This window comes from Lepidochelys kempii, chromosome 2 (genome assembly GCF_965140285.1).
Source record: "Lepidochelys kempii isolate rLepKem1 chromosome 2, rLepKem1.hap1, whole genome shotgun sequence".
Taxonomy (NCBI): domain Eukaryota; kingdom Metazoa; phylum Chordata; order Testudines; family Cheloniidae; genus Lepidochelys; species Lepidochelys kempii.
The window spans coordinates 21,626,994-21,652,253 of NC_136381.1; the positions used below are offsets into that span (position 1 = coordinate 21,626,994).

The 25,260-nt window shown below is 42.8% G+C and overlaps 1 protein-coding gene across 16 annotated transcripts in view; it reads left to right on the top strand.

The window, feature by feature from the left end:
• Positions 1-25,260, top strand: part of MTSS1 (MTSS I-BAR domain containing 1) — a 175,480-nt gene that overhangs the window by 128,882 nt on the left and 21,338 nt on the right. For 8 of the 16 annotated variants that reach the window (XM_073330172.2, XM_073330170.2, XM_073330174.2 and 5 more), the window contains 2 exons: positions 5,587-5,598; positions 25,050-25,207. In XM_073330172.2, the coding sequence (XP_073186273.1) occupies positions 5,587-5,598; positions 25,050-25,207 (170 nt within the window). The remainder of the gene's footprint in view (positions 1-5,586; positions 5,599-25,049; positions 25,208-25,260) is intronic. The other 8 variants (XM_073330173.2, XM_073330175.2, XM_073330177.2 and 5 more) reach the window with 1 other exon arrangement.

A 25,260-nucleotide genomic window follows, 5' to 3' on the forward strand; every position in this document is an offset into this window, starting at 1 on the left:
AGCCATTATGCAAATGCTCTGTAGTGGTTATAACAGGAAATTATGCTGTTCCCCCTTTTCCACCCCCTTCTTTTACAACCTATAATCTCCTACATTTCCCATTGTTTGTTACAAGATTCATAAAATGACAGCTGTAGAAAGCTGTCAGAGAGTGCACTTAGCAATAGTGAAAAGCCAGAAGATGAGGTAAAGAAGGGCAGTACAATAGTTTCCTCTTCCTCTTCCCCAGCAAAATTCCCAAGCTCTTTCTCTCATAATCCCTTGATACAATGTTTAGTAGCAGAATCTGTGGTTTTTCACAGTGGTTTGTTCCCCATTGGTGACTTGCCAGTGCTTTATTTTAAATTTGCACTTTCCTGAAGTCAGAGAACTGTGGTGGTAACACTGATAAGTGAGGTCCCGAGCGCTGCTGAGTGATGCACAAACTTCACCAGCCTGTAAGTTTCAGATTCTTCCTATCGCCTCTGTACGCTTGCAAAACTAGACTGGAAACCTTGCACTTCTTGGGCTCTCTGATATCAGGTTGGTCGGAAATACGCTTTGGACAGATTTGCTGTTGGAACTTATGCTTCCCATCCTGGCTGAAACCTGGATGTGCAGAGCCAAGCCAAGTGAATGGTGGAGATGTCGTGTTTCCTTAACTTTCTACACCTCAGCGATTCAGATGAATTCATGTTTTATCCAAGGCATCCCTTTCTGACCACTGAGTTAGCAGAATTTGTGAACAAGTATTCTAATGGTTGATCATATGACTAAATTATTTCATAGTAAATAAATTGCTCTTGAAGCTTCTCTAGCTATTTAAAGGAAGAATGGAGGGGAAGGGGGAAAAAAGGCAAAAGACTGCAAAATAGGGGATTAGCACAGTGGGGCCAGCAATCTTTGCCTGTATCAGTAGTTGTCCTGGGGAAGAATCCAATATCAAATCATAACCTCGGTTTAGGTTCTTAGCTTTGTTTACTCCTTGTTTGAGAAATTGGCTGATTTCAGTCTTAATTTTATCAAACCAGTGTATGTTATTCCCCTCCCAACCACCTGCAGTCCCCCTTGCTTCTTCACTGGATACCATGAGCAACCCTGCAGTGCATGGCATCCTTCAGATGGAGAGTTACAGAGAACATGTCCAGAGTGGGACTATGGAACCATCTTTACATGAGTTTTGTCTTAGAAGTTATCCTCTAGTGGGTTATCCCTTGCTCTCTCCCAGGCCAGCCGGCATACTCAGTGCCGCAGAGACTCCCTGGAGAGAAGGAACACTTAATGCCCCCTCTGCTGGAGCATGGAGATGTTCATTGCTATCCTATCTAGTTTCTTATACCAGGCTCATCACTGTAGTATCTGAGCATCTTCCAGAAATGCATTAAGCAAGGTGACTAATGTGTGTGTTCTCTTATCCTGTCCCTATGTACAGGAGTGTGTGCAGAGGAGGGTATTGCCTTGATTTTTTTTTTTAAAGGAACCAGAGCTGGCCAAGAGAAAATCAGCTTACTGTGGTGTTTTATTTTATTTTTTGAAAGGATTAAAAGGGGAGAAGTAAAAGGCCATTTGCGTTAGTGTCTCCATTGTGACACAGATACCATGGTGGTAATACTGTGAATAGGTACTGGTTTAAAAATCCAGTCACCTTTTCTAAATGTTGGCACCTTGGGATATGTTGTCAGACTCCTTACTGAATCATCCATGCTGGTGTGCAATGCATTCTTGGAACACTTCAGATCCCAGAGTTGTCTGTCTTGAACATTCACTTGGATCCAAAGTTTCTTTAAGGTAGAAATTGAGGACAAAATTAATGGTAAAGTGAGCAGCAAGGGAGGTTGGAAATGAGGAGAGCAAACGAAGCCAGCCAGATAGCCAACCCAATATATAGTGAAATCAGGGTTCACCATGTTTCTTAGGAAACTTTTTTCCTTTCTCTGTCTACCTGGAGTATGGATACACAGTTGTCTAGCTAAACACTAAATCTTATATAGAAGTGGAAAAAAAATGAATTCCTGTGATCCTAGTAAAAAGAAAAGGAGGACTTGTGGCACCTTAGAGACTAACCAATTTATTAGAGCATAAGCTTTCGTGAGCTACAGCTGTAGCTCACGAAAGCTTATGCTCTAATAAATTGGTTAGTCTCTAAGGTGCCACAAGTCCTCCTTTTCTTTTTGCGAATACAGACTAACACGGCTGTTACTCTGAAACCTGTGATCCTAGTGGATCACACACACAATGGATAAGAGCATAGCTACTTCCTCTAACATTTGAAAAAGCAATGACGTGTAGAAGAAAATAAGTGTCAGGTGCTTTCTCTTCTCCATATCCCCTGCTCCTCAGACTTGAAGCATCAAGACATTGTCCTTAAAATAAAATCCGTGTCTAGCTAAAAGCAGGCATCATGAAGGCAAAAGTGTTTTTGTGCTTCCTCCTAAATATCTGCTTAATATGCCTCAGTCTTGACTGCATTATTCTTGCTATCAATCTGCAGTGTCTCATAAGCAGAAACTTCTAGTACTGCCAAACTGAAGTGGGCTTGGTAATTAAGTGTCAAACTTCTACCAGGCACTACATTGACAACACTAAGCGAATTCCATTCTAGATAGAAACAGGATTTGAACCACAATCTCTAGAGGGCTGTGTACTAACCAGTAAGTGTATTAACTTTAAAACCCCAAAACCTTGACATCATGACACATGTAAGTTTCAAATGAGTATCCATGTACTCATACCTGTGTGTCTATCACCTGTGTTTCTTCCCCCCTCCCACTTCCTGCTAGTCATAAACTCATTTGTCTGTTACATCCCTCATTAAAATTGAGCTATTTCCAAGCAGGAACTTATCCCTTTTATTTTCTGTAATGTTCCTAGCACGCTTTTGAGAACTATAAAATAACAAATAAGATAATCTTTCACCTTCCACTTCTCAAATATATTTAACAAACCTTATGATCCAAGATGGGTCAATGGGGCAGTGCTGAGATCTGGATCTAGATTAAATTTAAGGTAAAATCTGGTGCCAGAATCTTACTAGCTTTCCATAGCAAAATTTCTGCCACAACTGAATTGGAAAGTAGACCCCTCTTGGCTTTGGATACAAACTATATGGGTAGCATTGGATTCAGAGATTTGAGCATTATAATCTGCCTCAACACAATGCATCCTTCATCCCCATCCCTTAGAATTCAAAGAAGGTTGAATGTATTTGGTCCATATTTTTTTGTCTTGTGTAGACTATATATAGTCCCATATGATATATAGTCCTGTGTGACTATGTGGAAACTCAACTTTAGACTTTCTTGAGATCAGTAGTTAGACATTATACCTATGGAATCAGTGGTGTTAATTGGGATAAATGTGTTTCCGTTTAAGATGAATGGGAAGCACTGGAACGCTAAACTAAATGAATGATTTTAGGATTGCTTTTTCCAAGTTTGCAAAAAGGTATTTGGCAAAATGGTAAGACTTTTATGGAAAGGGAAATGGAGATTTTACAATTTTCTTGGGGAATCTTATTGATTTTGTACATTGAGGTCGTTTCTTGTGGCTGCTTTATGACAAGCTTATTAAGACTATAGGAAAAGCATATGCTTTAATTGATCTACATTTTTCATTTATTTTTGTTTGTTTCCAATGGATGTAATTACATGTTCCATCTTTAAATTGCTCTCCTTTTTCACATTATTTTTTTGAGAGATCAATCCCTTCCCACTTTTGTGTACTCCGTGTGCATAGGAACTGATTCAGTAAAGCACATAAGCATGTGCTTAAGATGAGGTGTGTACTTCAAGTGTTGTGATGAATTGGGACCAGGTCCCCAGCTGGTGTAAATTGTCGTAGCTATTTTTGTAGGTGTAAACGTGGGGGGGCAAGGGTGAGTTAACATTGTTAGGCACATTTTAACTAAAAATCATATTTTTAAAAAAATATTAACTAAAATCATGAATAACCTCATAGGTCATAATTGAAAAAAAATCTAATTACATCTAGCTAGACTACTCAGATTTCACTATTGCTTAATTTGTGTTTGGTAGGTTTCGCTTTCAGGGTCTTTGTGGAGCATTGTGTTAGTCCAAGGGCTGCAAACACTGCAAGGGAAAATGATTAAATCTGAAAAGTTTTCAGATAGATAAATCTTTTGGGGTAGGGGAAGCAATTAATAGTCAAAAATCCCTTTCTCTCCCCCCCCCCATAAATTTTATAAAACATATACAAAACCTGCATTTTGGATCTGAACTACCCAATAAAGTCCCTTTAGAGCTCTACTTACACTTAATATACCTGAATGGGGACATCTCTCATCCCATCAGTAGCCAGTGCCTAAGTTCATGACATGTAGGGCTAATGGGTATTTACTTTAGATACTGATTCTCGGTACTTTTGAGTTACTCAGCAGTTCTTGAGAACTTGCTCTTCAGAATTTTAGTGTATATATTTGAGATTTGTTTTTTATTAAGTAGCTTTAGAAGCTCTTTAAATTCTTTTTTTTGTTGTTAGACAAGATAAATATAGTGATGGCAGCCATATAAATACTTAGATTAGCATTTTGATTAAAATCTCTTAGCTCAATTTTGCAGTCCTTAGTACGAAAAGCTCTCATGAACTCTCACTGGAGTTGGATTGCAGGTAAAGGACCTCTGATCAGGTCCAATTTTAGAATGTGTCTACACTAGGATTTTCCCTTTTAAAGTAAGCACATGTGCTATCACAGTGCATGCAGCTCCAGCAGTGGGAATGTAGACAGAGCTGACTGCAGTACAACCAGGCTTGGAACAGTGATTGGAGCTAAACTGGAGGTAACAACTTCTAGAAACTTTCGGAGAAGATTATAATGTAGACAAGACACCTAGGAGCATCTTATTTCTCACACCTCTATCATGTAAGCTCTGCTGGCGACAAGATGAAAATAAAGGTGTTAGGGAAATCATTGACCAGAAATCTTGTTTTGATACTCGTTCCTCTTATCGTATTTAAAATCACAACTTGCAGAGGGATTGTTTCCCCTTCGTAGTAGCCGCCTTCTGGCATTGTTTTTTACTGCATCAACCTTTAGCTTATAAAACAACAGCAGAAAGTATGCTGGAGCATGCTGCAGCAATCGGTGCAATATGTCAGCATTGCAAGGACTTGAACTACTGTTCTATGTATCTCTGCAGCTTTAAATAGAGGTACAGGGAAAGTTAGACAAAAGGACATTTACTTCATTCTTGTTCATTAACTTAATGAGTCTGAGTATTAACTATATATAGTGTGTGCTTTCTTTAAGGATCAGCTACTGTGGTGTTGCTGTAAGTTAAACAATGTTGATTTTAAAAATTACTAAATGGGTTTAAAGTTACTGCCTTTAAAATATAACTGCTTGGCATGTAATGGGAGGTTTGTTTATTAATGAACTGTTGTAAATCAATGCTAGCAGTTTTTCCTTGATACCAGCACACGAAGAAGTCAAAGTAGTATAATCTGAAGTGACTCCCTCTCTCTTGTCCTGGAGCTGATATTGATGTATAAACACTAGGAATGCTGGAATACCAGTTTGACTTTTTTTATTTTCCTTTTTGTATCAATTTTATATCCTGCAATTTCTCATCATGCGCACCTTCCCGCCAGCTGAGGCTCTGGGTAAGTCTGTGCTGTGCTGTATCCCTGGTGGCTGGTTGGTTGTAGTCCTTTCTGTGGCCTCTTCATGGTTGTCTAGTCTCCACTAGCTGCCTAGACTTTAATTTCTAATTAAAATAATAAAATTAAAATACCACCTATTCTCAATGATCTTGAAACTCAACAATCATTCTTTTAATTTTCCTTTTCTTTGCATCTAGTTGGAACACTGTAAAAGGAAAAAAAATCTGTTTGTAGTAGCTAAATTGTAGGTTTATTTTAGAAAGGGATTAATATGCACTGGTTAAATCATGCCATGCTTGTGAGACAAGTTACATTACATTAAACACACAATCTATCATCAGGGTGATGCCCAAATAACTTTTTTTCTTATTGCCAGTGTGATTTTTAAAGTCTAGAGCTTAAAATCCTTCGTGGTGTTTTTTTTGTAAACCTGTTATCTGAATCCCTTTTAAACACATTGCATGCACCTTTATCATTGATTGATTAGTAACAAATTATATTGATCTTTCAAAGGGATGGAAATTGGATTCTTCTTTTCTGCTGCTTAACTGTCTTAAATCTATTGAATCAGAGGGTTATCTTCAACCATGCTATTGGAAATTGAAAACGGTTGTTTTGCTTAGTCTTTTAGTATTTTTTCTCCTTTTTGAATTGTACTTTGCATTTTTCCTGGGCTTATCTAAATCCATAAGTTTGCATTACTTAGAGCTGGCCTTATAAGGACAACTAACAATTTTTGCAGCATTAGGGACTGATCCAACGTCGTCTTCTAGTCACTAAAAAGACTCTCATGGATTTCAGTGGGAGTTGGATTTGGAATTAGTTTCTGAAGTTTGCAGCAGCAATTAGCTGTGTATAACAAGGGGAAGGCAAGTGGAAGACAGTGGAAGAGGGGTATTCATGTCTTCCTGTATTTGGACAATTGTTTACTGAGGGTCAAGTCCAGAGAGGAAATCCTCTGTCCTGTCCACATCACACATACATCATACTACGCCTCCTAGGTCTCATCCTGAACAGTGGAAGTCGACATTGGTTCCAACTCAAAGAATTGACCTCATTGTGGCCCCAATAGATGTTGAGTTAGAGAGCTTTTCTGCCAGCCAAGCGATTATTGGTGATTCACCACCTATGTCTAACGCTGCAGTCTCAACCCTCAACCACAGCCTGAGTACCTCTGAGGTTGCTAGGCCATATGCCTGCATGCTTTCTTAACAGGTTGGGGAGCACAGGGGCCTGCTGAAAGTTCAAGGTCTGTAGTCAGAACAGGAAGCTTCTCTGCATATCTATGTCCTGGAGCTTCATGCCATTTACAATGACTGTCAGGGCCTTCGAGATCACATGAGAGACTCAGAAGTGCACATTCTTACCAACAATGCCACCTCGGTGTATTACATGAACAGACAGGAGGAAGCAAACTCCAGCATGGTGTGTCAGGAGACGATCAGGCTCTGACAGTTTTGCCCTGGGAAAAACATTATCCCCGTGGCTGATCACTTACTGGGATCCAAAATCACTCCAGCAGGAATTTCTCCTTTAATCATGAGTAGTCTCTGAACCCCAGTGCCCTGCAGTCTATTTTTGCAGTTCGGAGCATCCCAACAATCTGCCTGTTCACTGGCTGTTTTGCTCTTAAGGGGGTCTCAGTCTGGGCTCCTTGACCAGTGCTTTTCACCTGAGTTGCAAATCAGCACTCCTGTATGCCTTTCCTCCAATTCTGTCATCCGATCATTCTCAAGCTGAAATTGGACTGTGTTAAGCTCATTCTCATTGCTCCGGTGTAGCCAAGACAGTGTTGTTTCTCCAGCCTCCTTGCGTTATCAGGTCGGCCTTCCATATCTCTTCTTCATTCTGACCTCCTTATTCAGCACCATGATCAGTTTTGCATCCCACGCTCAGCTTTCTGCATCTCTCAGAATGGATGTTGCATGGTTAGATGAAGAGGAGGAGGAACAATGAGGAACAAACAAAAGGAACAAGGTCCAGCACGTCTTGCTGAATAGTAGGAAGCCCTCCACTGAGAGACCTCTTTGGTCAAGTGGAAGTGGTTCTCGATATGGTCTCTAGCCCAGGGAGTTCATCCGAAGTTGGCTTGTATCTAGGATATCTTGGGGTACCGGTTACACCTTCAGTCTTCTGGTCTTGTGCCCTCTCAATGAGCTAAGCACCTGGCAGTGATTTTGGCGTGTCATCTGCCCATCAATGGAAGATTGGGGTTTTCAAACGCCATGTTGGCGGGGTTCTTGAAAGGAGCCGCTCGTCTCCACCTGCCGCTTAAAAGAGCAGATTCCTTTTTGAGACTTAATACTATCTCAGCAGCTCTTGTGAGGCCTCCATTCGAGCCTCTGGCCACGCCTTCTTTTCTCCCTTTTGTGTCAAAACCTGCCGTCTTTATGGCAGTAACCTCTGCAAGGAGGTTGGGTGAGTTGTAGGCTTTGATGGCGGAAACCCCGTATGCCCAGGTTTCTGAAGACAAAATAACCCTGCAGCCGCGCCCTAAGGTTTTATCCGAAGTGGTTCCCTAGTTTCACTTGAATCAAGCGATATATTTACCTGTATTCTTTCCTAAGCCGCATTCAACCCCAGAGGAATAATATCTTCACACATGGGATGTCAAGAAATTTTTAGCTTTTTATCTACATAGGACCAAACCTTTGCATTCCACATCTCATTTGTCAGTTTCATATGCTGACTGAATGAAAGGTCAAGCGATCCCGTCACAGATGATCTCCAGGTGGATAACTTCCTGTATCGTGACAGCCTATGAAGTAGCCCCGATTACGCCACCTCAAAGGGTGCGAGCTCATTTCACAAGCACCCAGGCAACACTGAATGCATTTCTAAGTGACTTTATTGGACATTGGCAGGGCTGCCATTTGGTCCTCTGTGCATAGTTTTATACGCCACTGTGCCATACTGCTGCATCCAAATCAGATGTAAATTTTGAGAAGGCAATCCTGCAGTCCTCTGGCCACCCTTATATGGCCAGAGGAGGGGGTAGGGCTGCAGGACATGAGCACCACTCCTATGGATACTGCTAGGCAAAGTTCTCCAGCTCCAGTACCCTGGGCACGCACCCACAAGTAGAAAACACATCTGCATCACCTCTCAAAAAACAACGGTTATAGATAGGTAACCGTTTTTTCTTGATGTTTGCAGGAATGGAGTTGGGGACTGGATCAATTACTGGGCTTCTAAGGATTCTGTTCTATAAGGTACCTCAGGCATTCCTTAGAGATTTTGGAGAAGGTTATTTGCAAGTTAATATAACACATTTGAGTTTTTCCTCTTACTTTTGAAGATAGTCGGATTAATTCAACAGAAACCATTTTTTAACAGGCTATTCTGACAAATTGCAGATACTGTTGTATAGTTTCTTCCCACCGGTCTGAAAACAGTTGCGTGGTTCTTTTGTTCTTGGACTACACCATAGTTGTTTGTTTATTCACTGTGCAGTACTTACAGTAGTGAATTATACTGGAAGGTCAAGGTGCACACGGTTGCCATAGGAGAAGAATAGGGGGTGCATGACTACAGCAGCTGTTTTTTGGTGGTGTTGTTTATGTGCTCAGCTTGTTAATGTGTAGTGTAAATTGTCATTTTGCGTAGAGTCCAAATTAAAAATTCCTTGTAGACACCTGGAAGGAGTGGGGAAGCAATCTGTGAGCCAAAAAGCGTGCAATGAAAAGTAGTCTTAATTGAACCAACGTATATGGTGTTATCTGTCTTGTCTATGCTCGCAATACCATTAGTGTCCAAACCTAAATTGTGGGTGCGTTTTATACTCCTGGGGGAGTTCTGCGCCACTGCCTGTGCTCAGAAGGCATAGAATCACAGAATCACAGAATCATAGAATATCGGGGTTGGAAGGGACCCCTGAAGGTCATCTAGTCCAACCCCCTGCTCGAAGCAGGACCAATTCCCAGTTAAATCATCCCAGCCAGGGCTTTGTCAAGCCTGACCTTAAAAACCTCTAAGGAAGGAGATTCCACCACCTCCCTAGGTAACGCATTCCAGTGTTTCACCACCCTCTTAGTGAAAAAGTTTTTCCTAATATCCAACCTAAACCTCCCCCACTGCAACTTGAGACCATTACTCCTCGTTCTGTCATCTGCTACCATTGAGAACAGTCTAGAGCCATCCTCTTTGGAACCCCCTTTCAGGTAGTTGAAAGCAGCTATCAAATCTCCCCTCATTCTTCTCTTCTGCAGGCTAAACAATCCCAGCTCCCTCAGCCTCTCCTCATAAGTCATGTGTTCTAGACCCCTAATCATTTTTGTTGCCCTTCGCTGGACTCTCTCCAATTTATCCACATCCTTCTTGTAGTGCGGGGCCCAAAACTGGACACAGTACTCCAGATGAGGCCTCACCAATGTCAAATAGAGGGGAACGATCACGTCCCTCGATCTGCTCACTATGCCCCTACTTATACCCCCTTGACCCCCTTGTAGATTTCTTTGCCTCCTCACAGAAAATGACAGGGAAGCAAAGGGATGCCACGTGAGGGGAGGGACTGGGTATGCCCATAGGTGTGGTTTGGGGGGGCATTGCCAACCCCCAAGCTGAGGCGAGGTGAGGGGGCATGCAGGGTCATGTGCCACGGCTCCACTCATTTCTGCGAGCACAAAGCTGCCTGGCTGAAGGAGGCTGGTGCTCCGCTCTCTGGCTCTGAAGCTGGACACTGCCTCCTGGGTCCCAGTGCCTGGTTTGTGTACAACAGTGAGTTCCCACGGTGGGACAGGGTAAGGTGGGTGAGGGAAATGAGGAAAGGGGGATGGGGTGGTGGGAAGAGGCAGTGGGGAAGGAACAGGGGTGGGATAGGGCAAGGGGTTATGGGAGTTTAGGTGAGAGGGATGGGCCAGGGGACAGTAGGGAAAGGAAGAGGGATGGGATGGGGAAGAGAAGAGGATAGAGGATTTGGGGGCAGGTGGGAGAAAGCAGGTGCCTGGTATGCAGCATCCCCTCAGCAGTAGCAGCTGGGGCTCTTCTATTAAGCAGGCCCATCAAACCCCCATCCCGAAGAGCCCCACCCCCTTGCACCTGGACACCCCAACAAGCCCCCTGCACCCAGACCCCCATCCCACTGAGTCCCAACCAGCTGCACCCAGGCCGCCACCCCATCAAACCCCACTCCTGCAGCACCCAGACCCCCTCACCGAGTCTCCCTCAACCAGACCATCCCTCCTGAGCCCCAACCACCTTCACCTGGCCCCCAGTGCAGAGTCCCATTGTCCCTATGCCCAGAACCCCGCAACAAGCCCCTGTGCATCCAGATGCCCTCACTGAGCCACCCGCACCCAGGTTGCCCCAGACAGAGCCCTCTAACCCCACACCTGATCCCCCTCACTTAGCCTCTCTATGCTTGGATCCTGCTGATCCAGAGAAATGTTCTGGAGAAAGGGGTAAACAGTGAGGTGGCAAAGTTTTCAGATGATACTAAACTGCTCAAAAAGAAAAGGAGTATCTGTGGCACCTTAGAGACTAACAAATTTATTTGAGCATAAGCTTTCGTGGGCTACAGCTCACTTCATCGGATGCATCAGATGCTGTAGCTCACAAAAGCTTATGCTCAGATAAATTTGTTAGTCTCTAAGGTGCCACCAGTACTCCTTTTCTTTTTGCGGATACAGACTAGCGTGGCTGCTACTCTGTAAACTGCTCAAGATAGTTAAGACCAAAGCAGACTGAAGAACTTCAAAAAGATCTCACAAAACTAACTGACTGGGCAACAAAATGGCAAATGAAATTTAATGTGGATAAATGAAAAGTAATGCACATTGGAAAAAATAACCCCAACTATACATACAATATGATGGGGGCTAATTTAGCTACAACTAATCAGGAGAAAGATCTTGGAGTCATCGTGGATATTTCTCTGAAGACGTCCATGCACTGTGCAGCGGGAGTCAAAAAAGCAAACCAGGATGTTAGGAATCATTTAAAAAAAGGATAGAGAATAAGACAGAGAAGATCTTATTGTCCTTATATAAATCCATGGTACGCCCACATCTTGAATACTGCGTACAGATGTGGTCCCCTCATCTCAAAAAAAAGATATACTGGCATTAGAAAAGGTTCCGAAAAGGGCAACTAAATTGATTAGGGGTTTGGAACGGGTACCATATGAGAAGAGATGAAAGAGTCTAGGACTTTTCAGCTTGGAAAAGAGGAGACTAAGGCGGGATATGATAGAGGTATATAAAATCATGAGTGGTGTGGAGAAAGTGAATAAGGAATATTCTCAGAATATAACAACTAGGGGCCACCAAATGAAATTAATGGGAAGCAGTCTTAAAACAAATAAAAGGAAGTTCTTCTTCACTCAGCATACAGTCAACCTGTGGAACTCATTGCCTGAGGAGGTTGTGAAGGCTAGGACTATAACAGGGTTTAAAAGAGAAGTGGATCTATTCATGGAGGTTAAATCCATTAATGGCTGTTAGCCAGGATGGGTAAGGAATGGTGTCCCTAGCCTCTGTTTGTCAGAGGGTGGAGATGGATGGCAGGAGAGAGGTCACTTGATCATTACCTGTTAGGTTCACTTCCTCTGGGGCACCTGGCATTGGCCACTGTCGGCAGACAGGATACTGGGCTGGATGGACCTTTGGTCTGACCCAGTATGGCCATTCTTATGTTCTTGTGCTGGACTGAGCCTGCCAAGCCTGCCATACCTGCCTCACCTGTTATAAAGGGGCAGGGCCCTAGGTTTTCCCGGGGAAGGCCCCACCCTTGCACTGTGTCAGGGTTGGGTGCAGCCTCACTGCTGAGTCTGTGCCCCGAGGGGGTTTGGCGCTGCAGAGTGATCTCCCATCTCCATGTACCCAGTGGCCTGTGTTCCCCCCTGCTATGCTGGAGCCTCCACATTTATTTATTGACGGATAAAATTTGCAGAATGTTGCAAAATTTTAAAATATTGTGCACAGGATTTTTAATTTTTTGGTGCAGAATTCCCTCAGGAGTAACTTTTTTAAAATAATCCATCAATTCTGCAGTTGAAGCTAGCTTTTATTTAAGTTGTAGCACAAACCTCAGTCATGAAAACAAGTTGGAAATTAGAATTATTAGTTTTTAGTATGCTCCTTTCATTAAACTTTTGTTTCAATAGATGAGTATTTAGGATTCAGGCTCACAAGCACATTCAGCTGCATCTCTCACAGACGTTTTAATGCATGTTGGCCCTTGAAAACTCTTGCATGCCATGCTACTGATCATGCATGACTGAAGCAGCTGCTATGAAGGTAGCATATGAAGACTGTCCTGTGGGTAGCCATGGATTCTTGTTAATATCAATGAGAAGCAACCCAGCAGCTGTGGTGAGCTCTCTGTACAGTTTATTAGACGTGTATCTGCCTGTGTCGACCTCTTAGTCCCACAACTGCCTGAAGCTGCTGCTTTTTCGACCCGCAGAGTGGAGTCGGGCCACAACCACTCACGCAGTAGCTCTGCTCCCCGTCAGCAAAAATCAAGATTGAGAGAAGAGTGAATGGACAATAAGAAGCCTTTTGCCTTCAGAAATCTCTCCTCAGGGTATTTGAGCAAGTGATTGGTCCCTTTCTGAGCGTGCACCTTAGTGTTCTGTAGAACGACCACACTGATGTTCTTCGCTCTCGTTGATTGGGGGAACTCCAAATCAGACCTTTCTGTCTGTCGCTAATTTCTATTCTGTCAAGTCATGCAATCCAATACCTAGCTGGGGCAGGACTGTCCCCCAGCGTATATTTTTCACTGCCGTGTATAATCCAGTATTAAATGACGAAGCGTCTCTGGAAATTTTTTTTTATAATTTAAGAATTTTATTCTATGAAAACATTCCTAGGTAGCTAGCCTAAGGCCTTGTCTATGATAAAGAGATTAATCGGTTGTTAATGTTCCCTGTTGATTGCGGTGTACCATGTGTCCATGAGGAAAAATACTTTCAGTGGTAATGGAGGCAATAATCCATTGAGGTTTCCCTGGTAACTTAGGGGGAAAAGCCTCAGTTGATTGAAGTTGTTCATTCAGTGCCAGTGTAGATGCATGTGCACAGTTGGCCACCTCTCCTCTCTGGCAGCAGCTGGAGCTGACAGCTCCTTCGCATGAGTAACGCAGTGGAGTCAGGTTGATGAAGGCAATAGCTGGGAAGTGCCTGGTGATCTGCAGTCTAATATTACAACCTCAGAGTTTTTCAAAATGTGTATCGCAGTGTATCAGGAGTGCAGCCTAGAGGTAGCCCTGTGTGCCATTTCGCCTGGGGCATGGAGACCTCTGTAGGGCTCAGACACAATTCCTGCACTGGTAAAGCCTGGGCGTGCTGCAGTTGGCAACTGCCACTGCTTTTTCTAGTAGTGGACTTATGGGTGCTCCACTTCAGGTGCGCATGTGCTCTCGAGCCCTTGAGCAGAGATTTTTCTGTTAGCAGTGTCCATTTGCCCCTCGTGTGCTTGAAACAACTTGGTTCCACTCTCTGAGCATACGTAGGGCTACGCTGGTGAACTGACCTCAGTTCCTTTTCTACCGCCTTGGCCTGAGACGGGGTTCTAGCATGTCTGCCTCAGGTATGCCTCACTGTTTTCTGTAGTTGTTGTTTAGTTAGTTTAGTGTTTCTAGTTAGTGTTGGCTATTGTTGGTATAGAATGAATTAGGTTATTGTGAGGGGGTTCAGTTTTTCCTCCCCCCCCCTATTTTTCCCCTCCCCTATTTTTTCTGGGGGGCTTATTTGTCCTGCCTGGGTATGCCTCACTCACCAGGTTTCAAACACTGCCTCTCTTGTGGGGAGGCTATCCTGGTCAGCGACAGCCACTCTATGTGTATCTGTTGCATGGGAGAGTTCCATAGCTCCCAGAAGAGTAACTCTACCTGACTCTAAAATCTAGAGCTCGGAAGAATCGGGAGATGAAACTGAAACTGCTGATGGAAGCGCTCTCTTTGACTCACTTCCGAATCAGATCAGGAGACCCCCCACCACCACCTCCCCAAATACATCCGTCTCCAGACAGATCCAGTGCCCCTTCAACTTTAGCTAAGGTTTCGCCTAAGAAGAGGAAGATTTTGGAGGACTCAGGGTAGGCCTTGAAGAAGAGGAGCTCAGCCTCCTACCACAAGGAGCCAGCTCCCAACAAGTGCAATTCTCCTGGTAGGTCTGTGATGTTGTGAGCCTCGACCTTTTGACTCAGAAGAGTCTTTCGTCTCCATGGTACCTCCAGTACCAGCAGAGCAGGGAGATCCTAGAGCACTTTGGAGAAACATGACACTGGCAGGGCCCCAGTACTATGCCCCTCCAAATCAGCACTATCTATTTCACTTATTAATGGGGCCTTCCCACTCCGCGGTCTTGGTACCAACAAAATCAAAGCGCACAGCTTCGGTGCTGGCACCTAGATGCTCCAAACCAATGGTACCACCAAAGTCAACTGCTCTGTAAGTACAACCCACTTGTTACGACAGAAATTCCATTACTCCAGGAACTTGTCAGTGTTAGATGAGCCAGAATCCCCACTGCTCGTGGGTACTGAATGACTTGGTACCAAGACCCTCGTCTCTGGATTACCAGTGCTTCTCCATGCCATAGGATTCTTTACCCTTTTCTACTACCCCTCCACCATTAGAGGACATTGAGGAGGATTAGGGAGACATTTAATCAATCTCCCCCTTATCAGAGCAGGGTTCCTTCCTCATCATTATAGGAACCCATACTTTGACAGAGTCACGCCCATGTCAGTGTGGGATCAATCCTAGGTACCACCCCATCTCCTATATGGGGATCCTTGAGCAACGTATCGGCAGCGATTTGCCAGACCTCCAGCTTCACTGCACCAGGAAACTAGAGTCACGCAGTCTCCTCCACCAAACCCTGAAGATGCTCCCAACTCAGGGCAGATGGTCACCTCAGGAAACCAGTCTCCATATCAATTTGTTGGAACTCAGGGCAGTCAGGAATGCCTGTCTTCAGTTCCTACCCCTCTTCAGGGGCAAATCAACCACAATCCTGATAGTGTATCTTGTATGTTCTATATCATCCCTCTCCCTGTGTGCCAAAGCTATAAAGTTATGAAACTGATGTATAGCCCATCAGATTCAGATTTCAGCTCTTTATCCTCCTGGAGTCCAGAATGTCACAGCCAATATGCTCAGCAGGTGCTTCTCCCAGGATTATAAATGGGAGCTGGACTTTCAAATTCTTCATGAGATATTGCAGAGTTAGTGACTTCCACAAGTGGACCTATTCACCACACCCAGGAACAGGAAGTGCTCCTTATTCTGCTCAAGAGGAAGCCCTAGGTGCCTCTCTTTTGGAGACACCTTTCTCCTTCCTTGGACAATAGGTCTGTTTTATGCATTCCCTCCAACACCACTAATTGTAAGAGTGATTAACAAAATCGGGCAGGACAAGGCCAGGGTTATCCTCGTAGTACTGATCTGGCCAAGGCAAGCTTTATATCCTGACCTGCTTCACCTGTGTGTCCAACTGGCACTCAAGCTTCTGACCGTCCCTCATCTCTCCCAGCGTGAGTTGTGCTTCACCCCAATCTAGGGGTTCTCTGTCTCCAAGCATGACTTCTGCATGGTTCATGGGATTAGAATCCACCTGCTTGACAGGAGTACAAACGGGTATTACTAAACGCTAGAAAATTGAGTCAACTGAAATTACTTGCCAATGACTGAACCTCTTCCATTTCTGAAGGGGTCACCATTGCTGTCTTGTGTCTGAATCTTTTTCGCCCCAGACATCTTGGATTATCTGCTGGACTTGGGGAGAGCAGGGGGAGCTCTGTTAAGGTTTATCTTGCAACAATATCAGCTTTTCATTCCCCACTAGAAGGACTTTCTGTTTTTGCACACTCTGTCATCAAAATTTATTAAGGGTATGGGGAATCTTATTTTTATCCCCAGGTTAAGGATCCCACTCTGACTTGGGATCTCAGCCAAGTACTTAAATACCTTTTGGACCCTCCATTTGAACCTGTGACGACCTGCTCCTTGTTTCACTTACCTATGAAGATGGCCTGTGTAGTAGCTATCATGTCAGCCCACAGAGTTGGGAAATTGGAGCCTTGATGGCAGACAGCCTCCCACCCCCCATTTACAATATTTTTCAAGGACGAGGTCTCCCCATGACTGCACCAAAGTTCTTACCTGAGGTGCTGTCTATTCTTCTACCAGTATTTTTTCCTAAACCACATAAATCTGAGCAGGAGACTTCCCTTCACACATTATATATATGAAGAGCATTGGCCTTTAATCTGGATAGAACCAATCCATTTCAGAAATAACCTACACTCTGTGTTTCCATTGCAGAAAGATTAAAGGGGTCCATGATCTCATCACAGAGATTGTTGGGAGGGATCCCTGTGTGTATTACTGTTTGCTATGATGCAGCTGGTGCTTTGCTTCTGCAAAGGATCATAGCACACTCTACCTGGTCACAAGCAACTTCCACAGCATTGCTCAAAAACATACCAGTGTCTGAGATGCAGAGCTGTTACATGGGCTTCAGTACGTACATTTTCTAAGCACTAGGCCTTGGTCCGCACCATCAGATCTGGTGCAGCATGTGGTTCTGCTGTACTGTCTTTAGTCTTGGACTTGATGATTAGGCTCCCTCCTCCCTGTGAGGATACTGCTCGGTAGTCACCTGAAGTGGAGCACCCATAGGAAGGCTGCTTCAAGAAAAAGAAAAGTTACTCATCTTGTGCAATGCCTGTGGGTCTTCAAGATGTGTGTCCCCATGGATGCTCCGCTACCTGCCCTACTCCCCCCTCTGCCTCGAACTGTTCGTTTTGGACGTTCGGGTGGGGAAGGAACCGAGTGAAGGTGGTTCGCCCGCGTCGCCCTCTGTATTTTCGGAGCACAGCATGAAGTAAGGAGTGCATGCATGAGCCAAACAGAAACTGCTAATGGAAAAATCTCTGATTAAGGGCTCAAAAGGCACATGTGCACCATAGGGACATACATCTCGAAGAACCACAGTTACTGCACAAAGGGAGTAACCTTTTCTTCAGGGAGCAGGGAGGGTAGGCCACACATAGATCACAAGCCCTATCTGCTGGCTGGCTAGGCTCTGCGTTGTGGGTATTCAGTACAGTTTTCCTGTCCAAGGAACAGTCGTTAGGATGCATCCTGTCCACATAGGTTTGGCAGGTTACATAAAGGAGTAATACTAGAGCTTTATAAAGGCACAGGTGATGCCAGAGCTGTGTGAGGTTAAAGAAACTTTGTGTTGAAGGGAATTGGGCTAAAATACACTGGGCCTGATTTTGGTTACTCCTTACTTACACGAGTGGTAGTCCATTGAAGTCAGTGGAGTTACATTAGTATAAGCTAAGTCACTTATACACCAAGTAATTAGTGCAGGGTTTTTTTCTATATAACTTTTAAACAATGATGATTTGAATTTCACCATCAGTTGACTTTACTTCATCAGTAGATTCCTAGTGAAATAGATAGTGCATCTTTTATCATTTATACCAATAGACCTATGAATTTAACCTAGAATCTCTGTGTTCATCCAGGGCTTTCACCATGCACAATTATATTTGAGGAGCAGCTGAACATTTCTAGCAGCTCTCTGAAACAGAGTCATTCATTAGTTTCAGCAGTTCAGCTAATGACTAATATTTCGCATTTGGTAGACTTACATTTGTGAGCTACTGTCTAGATTTAAGTCACTTACAATCATTTTCAAAATCCTTCTCAAAATATAGTCACTTTCGTATTTTCTTGTGTGGTGTCAATAATATAATCCTCGGTCTGATAGAAAAGAAAAACTCCAGTGTAATGTAAATGGTATTCTAATCACTGCATCTAATTACAAAGAGGAGCGAATCACTTGAAATAAAAAGGATTTGAAAGTTATTAAAAAATGACACAAAGTTACCACCTTGCCTGTTTCAAGAGGCAGATGAGGACTCTGAAAATGTGAGTCCATTCAGGAACGATTTGAAATTGGGGTGGATAAAAATCAGGGTTTTTTTTAAAAATCAGATATTTTTATTTAAATTGGATTTCTTTGATTTTATTCGTTTAAATTATACTTTTTCTTTTTAAAAATCTATTTAAAATGAACTCTGAATTTAACAGTAAACGGCTTATAATCTCTTAAAACATTTAAATAGAAAAAAATATGCTGAATCCATGAGTCTCTTTCAGAAACTTGGAGTTAAAACTGATTTTCTATATAAAGAGAGAATCGGGAAAAACATCTAACTTTTGAGGTCAAGCTTTATAAATATGGCACAATAATAGTAAATAAGCAATATATCCTTCACCATTTTCTAACATACTAAAAATGTACAGATAATAGGAATCTGAAAATACTAAGCTCTGTAGTTGCTTAGATAAATGTATTTGTGTACCCTCCTAAGTAGCAAAAAATGTACCAAGCCTGATGTAAAGGCAGCATTAGTTGTAAATCAACATGGTTTAATGGTTATATCAACCAATGAGAATGCACCTTTCTTTAGAAAATAACTGAAGAACAATTGATTATTTAAATTGAGGCTTTCCACTTGGTGCTTTAAATTGCCTTGATTTAAATCAGTCCACCCTGTTTCAAATCAGAGTTTGCCAAAAAAACCCACAATTTTTAATGTTTCATTTTTTCGGGGAGGGGAACTTAGTAATTCTATAATTTCACAGGCCACTATTAAATTAACTATTTTTTAAAAGTTATAGACCCTACTGTAAAACAGTTGTGAAAGTGTTAGGCCTGGTCTGAGAAAAATCCACGGATGGTAATGTCAGTCAGTTGATCTGACACAGCTGGTCAAACACCAATTGAGTGTGTCCTCACTGGTAATGCTGCACCAATGTAAGTCAGTGTGCAGTCTTGTCCTGGGTCCATGCTAGCACTGTGCTGCTTTAGTCGAGGCAGATGCATTGCCCACTAGGAAAACATCAGAGAGTTCTTCACACTGTACAATAAAGCACAGTTTTCTCTCTAGATTACACTCTCTGCATGTGCGTGGATCGGTCTCAATTTTTATGTTTTTGTTATGTTAGAAAATTATGAATAACACATTGTATTTTCTACATGATGATTAATGTTTTACTTGTGATTTGTGCCAACCTGTATTTGGATGGAGATTCAGACTCAATTAAAAATGCATGTCATGGGGTGAAAGGGATGGCACCTTTGACTGATTTTTCCTTTCAGTTAATTGGGCAGCAGATAAGCACATGTGACCAACTGGCTGCTGCTGATCAAAAAGGAAAGTATCTGGGTTTCATAAGGCAGGGAGGAGTGGATATGAAAAGAGGGATGTGGAGAGTTTCCTGGGAGAGAGTCAGGAGCAGCAGGGGAGTGCAGCTGGAGGTAGAGAGGAGCAGCTGGGGCTGAGCTCCTGATAGGATTCCTTTGGGAAGCAATTGGGAAAGTTTTCTGGAGGTACAGCCTGAGAATCCAGAGAGCAGAGGTGTCAAGAAAGGGACCTGGATAACTCAGAGGACTCCAAAGGGAATGAGAGGAAGTTGGAGCTAGAGAGCACTGTATTATCCAGGGAAATTGAAGCCAGACCTCAGAGAAGGATGACTGTGAAAGGGAAATAGACAGGCCTTAGACAGGAGGACTGTACCCAGTGGAGGACCTCAGAAAGAGACTTTATTTGAAGCTGCGAAATAGAAAGACCTTCAGAAAGGAGGGGCTGTACCCAGTAGGATACTGGGACAAAAGGGACTGTTTGAGCATATTGTATGTTCATAAACTACTCCCCAAGAAGGGTGTTGGCATGTGACACAGGCCTCAGTGGACTTACTGTGGAGCTCCTGGGCGAAGGGAAACTGAGTGCCGCAGAACAACTGTGCTCATTTCATGCACAAGAACAGCATTTTAAAATTGTTTTTATGAGTTAAATAAAATTACCTTAAATGTTGTGGATACATAAAGAAAAAAGTCAGTTTATCAAAAACAGGTTTTGCATATAAACTTAATTTATTAAACAGAGGAAATACTATCTGTAGTTAGTGAATTGAACTGATTGTTTCTTGTCACCATGTCCTTCAGGACTTTAGAACTAATAGATCTCATTCTCTAAAACAGTTGTTCTCAACCTTTCCAGACAATTGTACCCCTTTCAGGAGTCTGATTTGTCTTGTGTACCCCAAGTTTCACCTCACTTAAAAAGTGCTTGCTTACAAAATCAGACACAAAAATACAAGTGTCACAGCACACAAGCTTACTTTCTTGTTTTTGCCATATAATTATAAAATAAATTGTTTGGAGTATAAATATTGAACTTGTGTTTCAGTGTTGTACTTGAGCCTGTTTTTCACTTGTCTAAAACCCAAGCCTCAGGTGACGGGGCTGAAGTATGTAACTGAGCTTCATGGGGGCTGGGGCAGTTGCCCTGCTTGCCACCCCCTAATGCTGGCCCTGCATTTGTGATTCCCCAAACCCATCCCTGTGGCTCCCCTGGGGGCTGCAATCCCCAGGTTGAGGAAACACTGATCTAGATTAATTGAAGTACCCACTGGAAGACCTCTGCATACCGCCAGGAGTACTTGTACCCCTGGTTGAGAACCGCTACTCTAATATCTAGTTTTTATTCAGAGATTGGAAGAGAAAAACAAACATCTCTGCTTTTTCAACTCCCATTGGTGTCTTAACTTTGATGCCAACTAGTCACTGAACTGAACTAGCTGAATAAACTGAAATGAAGAAAATATTCTCTCTGTTCCTGAAGCAGCAGCCACTGCTGTCAAACCTGGTTTAGCACTTCAGAAAATTCTAGTTCCAGCTGTTTATCCACTGACTTCTACCAGTTCAGTTTTCAGTGGCTTGACTTTCTTTAAAAATTTAGCAGCAGACATGTACTGATAATTTTTTTTTAATTTAATTTATTTTAATAGCGTATAATAAGTTTAAGCCTTAACATACATCGTCATGATTTCATGGAGCTGGCTTGAACTTGATGATCAGCTGGCAAGTGCAACAGAACAAGGGCACAGTTTTGCCTAAAAAGTTGGGACGTCCAGGGTAAGGCTTAAAAAGGAGACTATCCTGGCCAAAACAGGACGGATGGTCATCCTAGGCTTTGGTAAGAGCCTCCCAGAGAGCCCAAGCCACTGTGGGGAACCTCGGCCCCTCCACCTGCCTTGGGTGGGGGGCCCGAGAAAAGCTTTGTCTTTGCCCCTTGGAGCACACTGTCTAGGGCAGGTGCCAGGGCTCACCACAACAGCCCAGGCTCCCTGGGAAGCTCGTACCACAGCCCAGCTCTGCTTCTGGCCTGAGCTGGGTCTTGGTGGGAAGGAGAAGAACAGGAGGCAGGGCCCGGGCGGGGGGGAGAAGAGACTCAAATATTCTTTGTGCCCAGGGCCCCAATAAATATTAATCCAGCTCTGCGCCTATAGCTTCGATTGGATTTGCATCAGATAATTATATTTTTGGTAGCTTATCATTGTTACAAACCACTTTGACAGAGCATATATATTGTATATTAAGGCACTCACGAACTCTCAGTTTAATTTTACACGCTCCTCAAAATACTTGATCATTCAAGATGTCATATGTACTCTGCTGTCCCTAAATGTGCTGGTGTCCTAGCTTCTCTGCTGTCCTACATCATTAAAGCCACAGAACTTAGAGCCTGGCATGTAATTCAGTGCCAGCTTCGGCTAGCCCACAGAAATAACTAACTCCTATTGTACTTATCTCTATATAAATCTTTACTGACAAACATGCATCTTAAGAGATCTCTGCACCAGTTTATACTGGCTGTGCTTTTAGGTCAACCACTTTAGTGCTAGTTGTTTGATACATAGAAGGTGTAGTTAGCTAGAGATCTATTAAATGTTTTCTCTACCTGACTTGAGTCTAAAACAAGTGAAACTGAATTATACATATTTTTTTCAACCCATTTTAAACTCTAGATTTCAACCCCTAGGCAACAGGAGCCCTGAGCTCAGCACACACATTGCTTTAATAAATCCCAAGTCTCAGCACCATGGGTTAAATTCTTAGAGTATTTTCCAGAGGGGCCTCATTCCCCCTAACATGCTATAAAATCTGTAGGTGGGTTGAAAACATTTACCGGAACGTGGCTCTGGACAGCTCTGGCTGAATTTAAGCCCTGCTCAGCACCAACTAGTGAAAAGACATTCACATGAATTCTCTTTGCTGACCTTCACCATAAAAGCCCTCAGGTCTCAGTGAATGACCTTGTTGAGGGGTGAAGCTGGTCGTGGTGCCTGTACGGTCCAGTTAGTCATGCTCCCAAAATGGCCCCAGACATCACTACAAGGTGATGCAAAATGCTCCTTTGTATAAACTTCCCTCCTAAGAAAGGAATATGCTGCCTCTAAAGGAGACAGTACATCTTAGATGGTGTACTTCCATCATGTGCATGGTAATGTGTTACCATCAGGCTAACCCAATCTTACCTTGCCTTTTGCTTTCTCTCTAAAACAATGTTGTACCAAGATATCAAATTCTGTTCTAATTAAGGTTGGCAGTAACTATTCTCATCCAATGTATGAGAGTCCAAGGTGAAATGAGCATGTGGTCTCTGGTCTGTATAGGCCGCGTTATACATTTGCACCTGGTACATCGAGTAGTCTTTTTGTTTTATAGAGGACCATGTAGGTATAGCTTCTGAAGTTGGCTTGCAAAACAGTAAGGAAAAATCCTATGTTCTGTCAGGTCTGCTCCCTAATAGGATTTCAGCTTCCAGGAATTGCAACTCTGCCATCTTTCATACCACTGAAGTTTTGGTGCACCAGAAAAGGCAAGTTAGTTTCTTCATCTGCCACCATTTCATAAACCCCATCCTTGAGCCAAACATTACAAAATGTTATATAGCTGTCTTTGGTGTAGATGGAGACAAAAAAGGTTTCTACAGAGGGTGAAATGTAAATGTTGGGCCAGCTTCACAAAGGGTGTAGGAGTTGCAATGCCTAACAGGTGCTTAGAAACTACTGGAAAAACACTGGGAATCCAGAAAACCTGAATTAAGTGCCTACACTCCGTATATGGTGAACGGGGGGAGAGAAGTGCTTAACAAAAGCCAGCATACTAGGCAGGGAAACGCCTAAGCAGCTAATGGGAGATGCTGAGAAGAAGGGTATGTCCTAAGCCCTGCCCCTCTCTTGGAGTTCAGTAACTCAGCTTGGGGGGAAGCCCCTACATAGCAACTATGTACCCAAACATACTAACCAACTGTTATCTTGCCTGGAAATGGTCTTCCCCCGACATTTCAGATGGATGCAAAAATTAGTGATGGGCAGTATCACTGCAATGAATCTGGGAGGAGGAGCTTCACTAATATGAACAAACATAAATATAATATACAAGTAGTCCTTGGTATTCCACACTGATGGAAATGGAAATATACAAAGTACATAAAATTTTCAGAAAAAAGAAAAGGAGTACTTGTGGCACCTAGAGATTAACCAATTTATTTGAGCATAAGCTTTCGTGAGCTACAGAAATTGGTTAGTCTCTAAGGTGCCACAAGTACTCCTTTTCTTTTTGTGAATACAGACTAACATGGCTGTTACTCTGAAAATTTTCAGAAAAGACATCACATTATTTAACGCTTAGGGTAAATGTACGTGTCTGAGTCTAAAATATTACAGAACCTAATAAGTTGTACTAAAAAGTCTTGTAGCTATAACAGTGAATCAATAATGCTTTAGCTAAGGCTGCTTTTCATTACAAACCCATTTTTTTGGAGTGGTGGACAGTACGCATGGGTGTAACTTGTTTTAGAATGAGACTTGATGTATACTTACTGTGGCAGCAAGCTTCAGCATAATGAGTTTGTTGCAACTATATAGATGGATCTCTGACAAAAGTCTGTTCCTATTACTTTTAGTAGATTGGTTTTAGGTAAAAAAAAAAAAAATGTAAAAGCTACTGGACTTATGCATAACTTATGAAAGGGTTTTGACCTTAGTAGAATGGTGAATACTGTGTTTTGCTATTACCAGTTACTTCTAGAGATACAAGAGAATTCAGTGTTCTAACCATCAGTAATTAGCACCTATTGTCATTTGATCCTAAGGAACATCACTAGTGCATGAATCTTTCGTGGTCCTACCAAAACCAAAAATAACTAGGAACTAGGCTCAAAGAGAGGGTAGGGGAGAGAGAGAAAGCTGTCAGTGATTGGCACCTTCACAACTCCTGCATGCAACAGTCATTAACAAGAATGGCTGAGGGTTTTTTTAATAAGATTGGCTTTATACAGCCATCTTACACTCTCCATGTGAAATACAAACCAGAATCTGCTCTTTCTAACTTGAAGGAACCTCCTTCAATTGGAATTGAGGGGGTTGTATTTCTTCTTCCAGGTGAAAAAGAAATTATGGTAAACTACTTGATTAAGAAAATATATTTTAATTATAGAAAATGCTGATTAGTCTCACATTATGAATAGCCTTGTCAGGCAATGAGGCAGTGATATTGACTGAAAATAGGGAATTCCTTCTGTGTAAGCAAGTAGTTCAAACAAAACCTACTTATGATTCTTTCCCATGTACAGGGAGAGGAGACATCCAGCCCCAGCTGGACAGTGCATTACAAGATGTCAATGATAAGTACCTGCTGCTTGAAGAAACTGAGAAGCAGGCTGTTAGAAAGGCCCTCATTGAAGAACGCAGTCGCTTCTGTACTTTCATCTCGATGCTACGGCCTGTGATAGTAAGTCTTTTGTTTCAGGTTCTTAAAATTAACAACCCTGACAGGTGAACGTA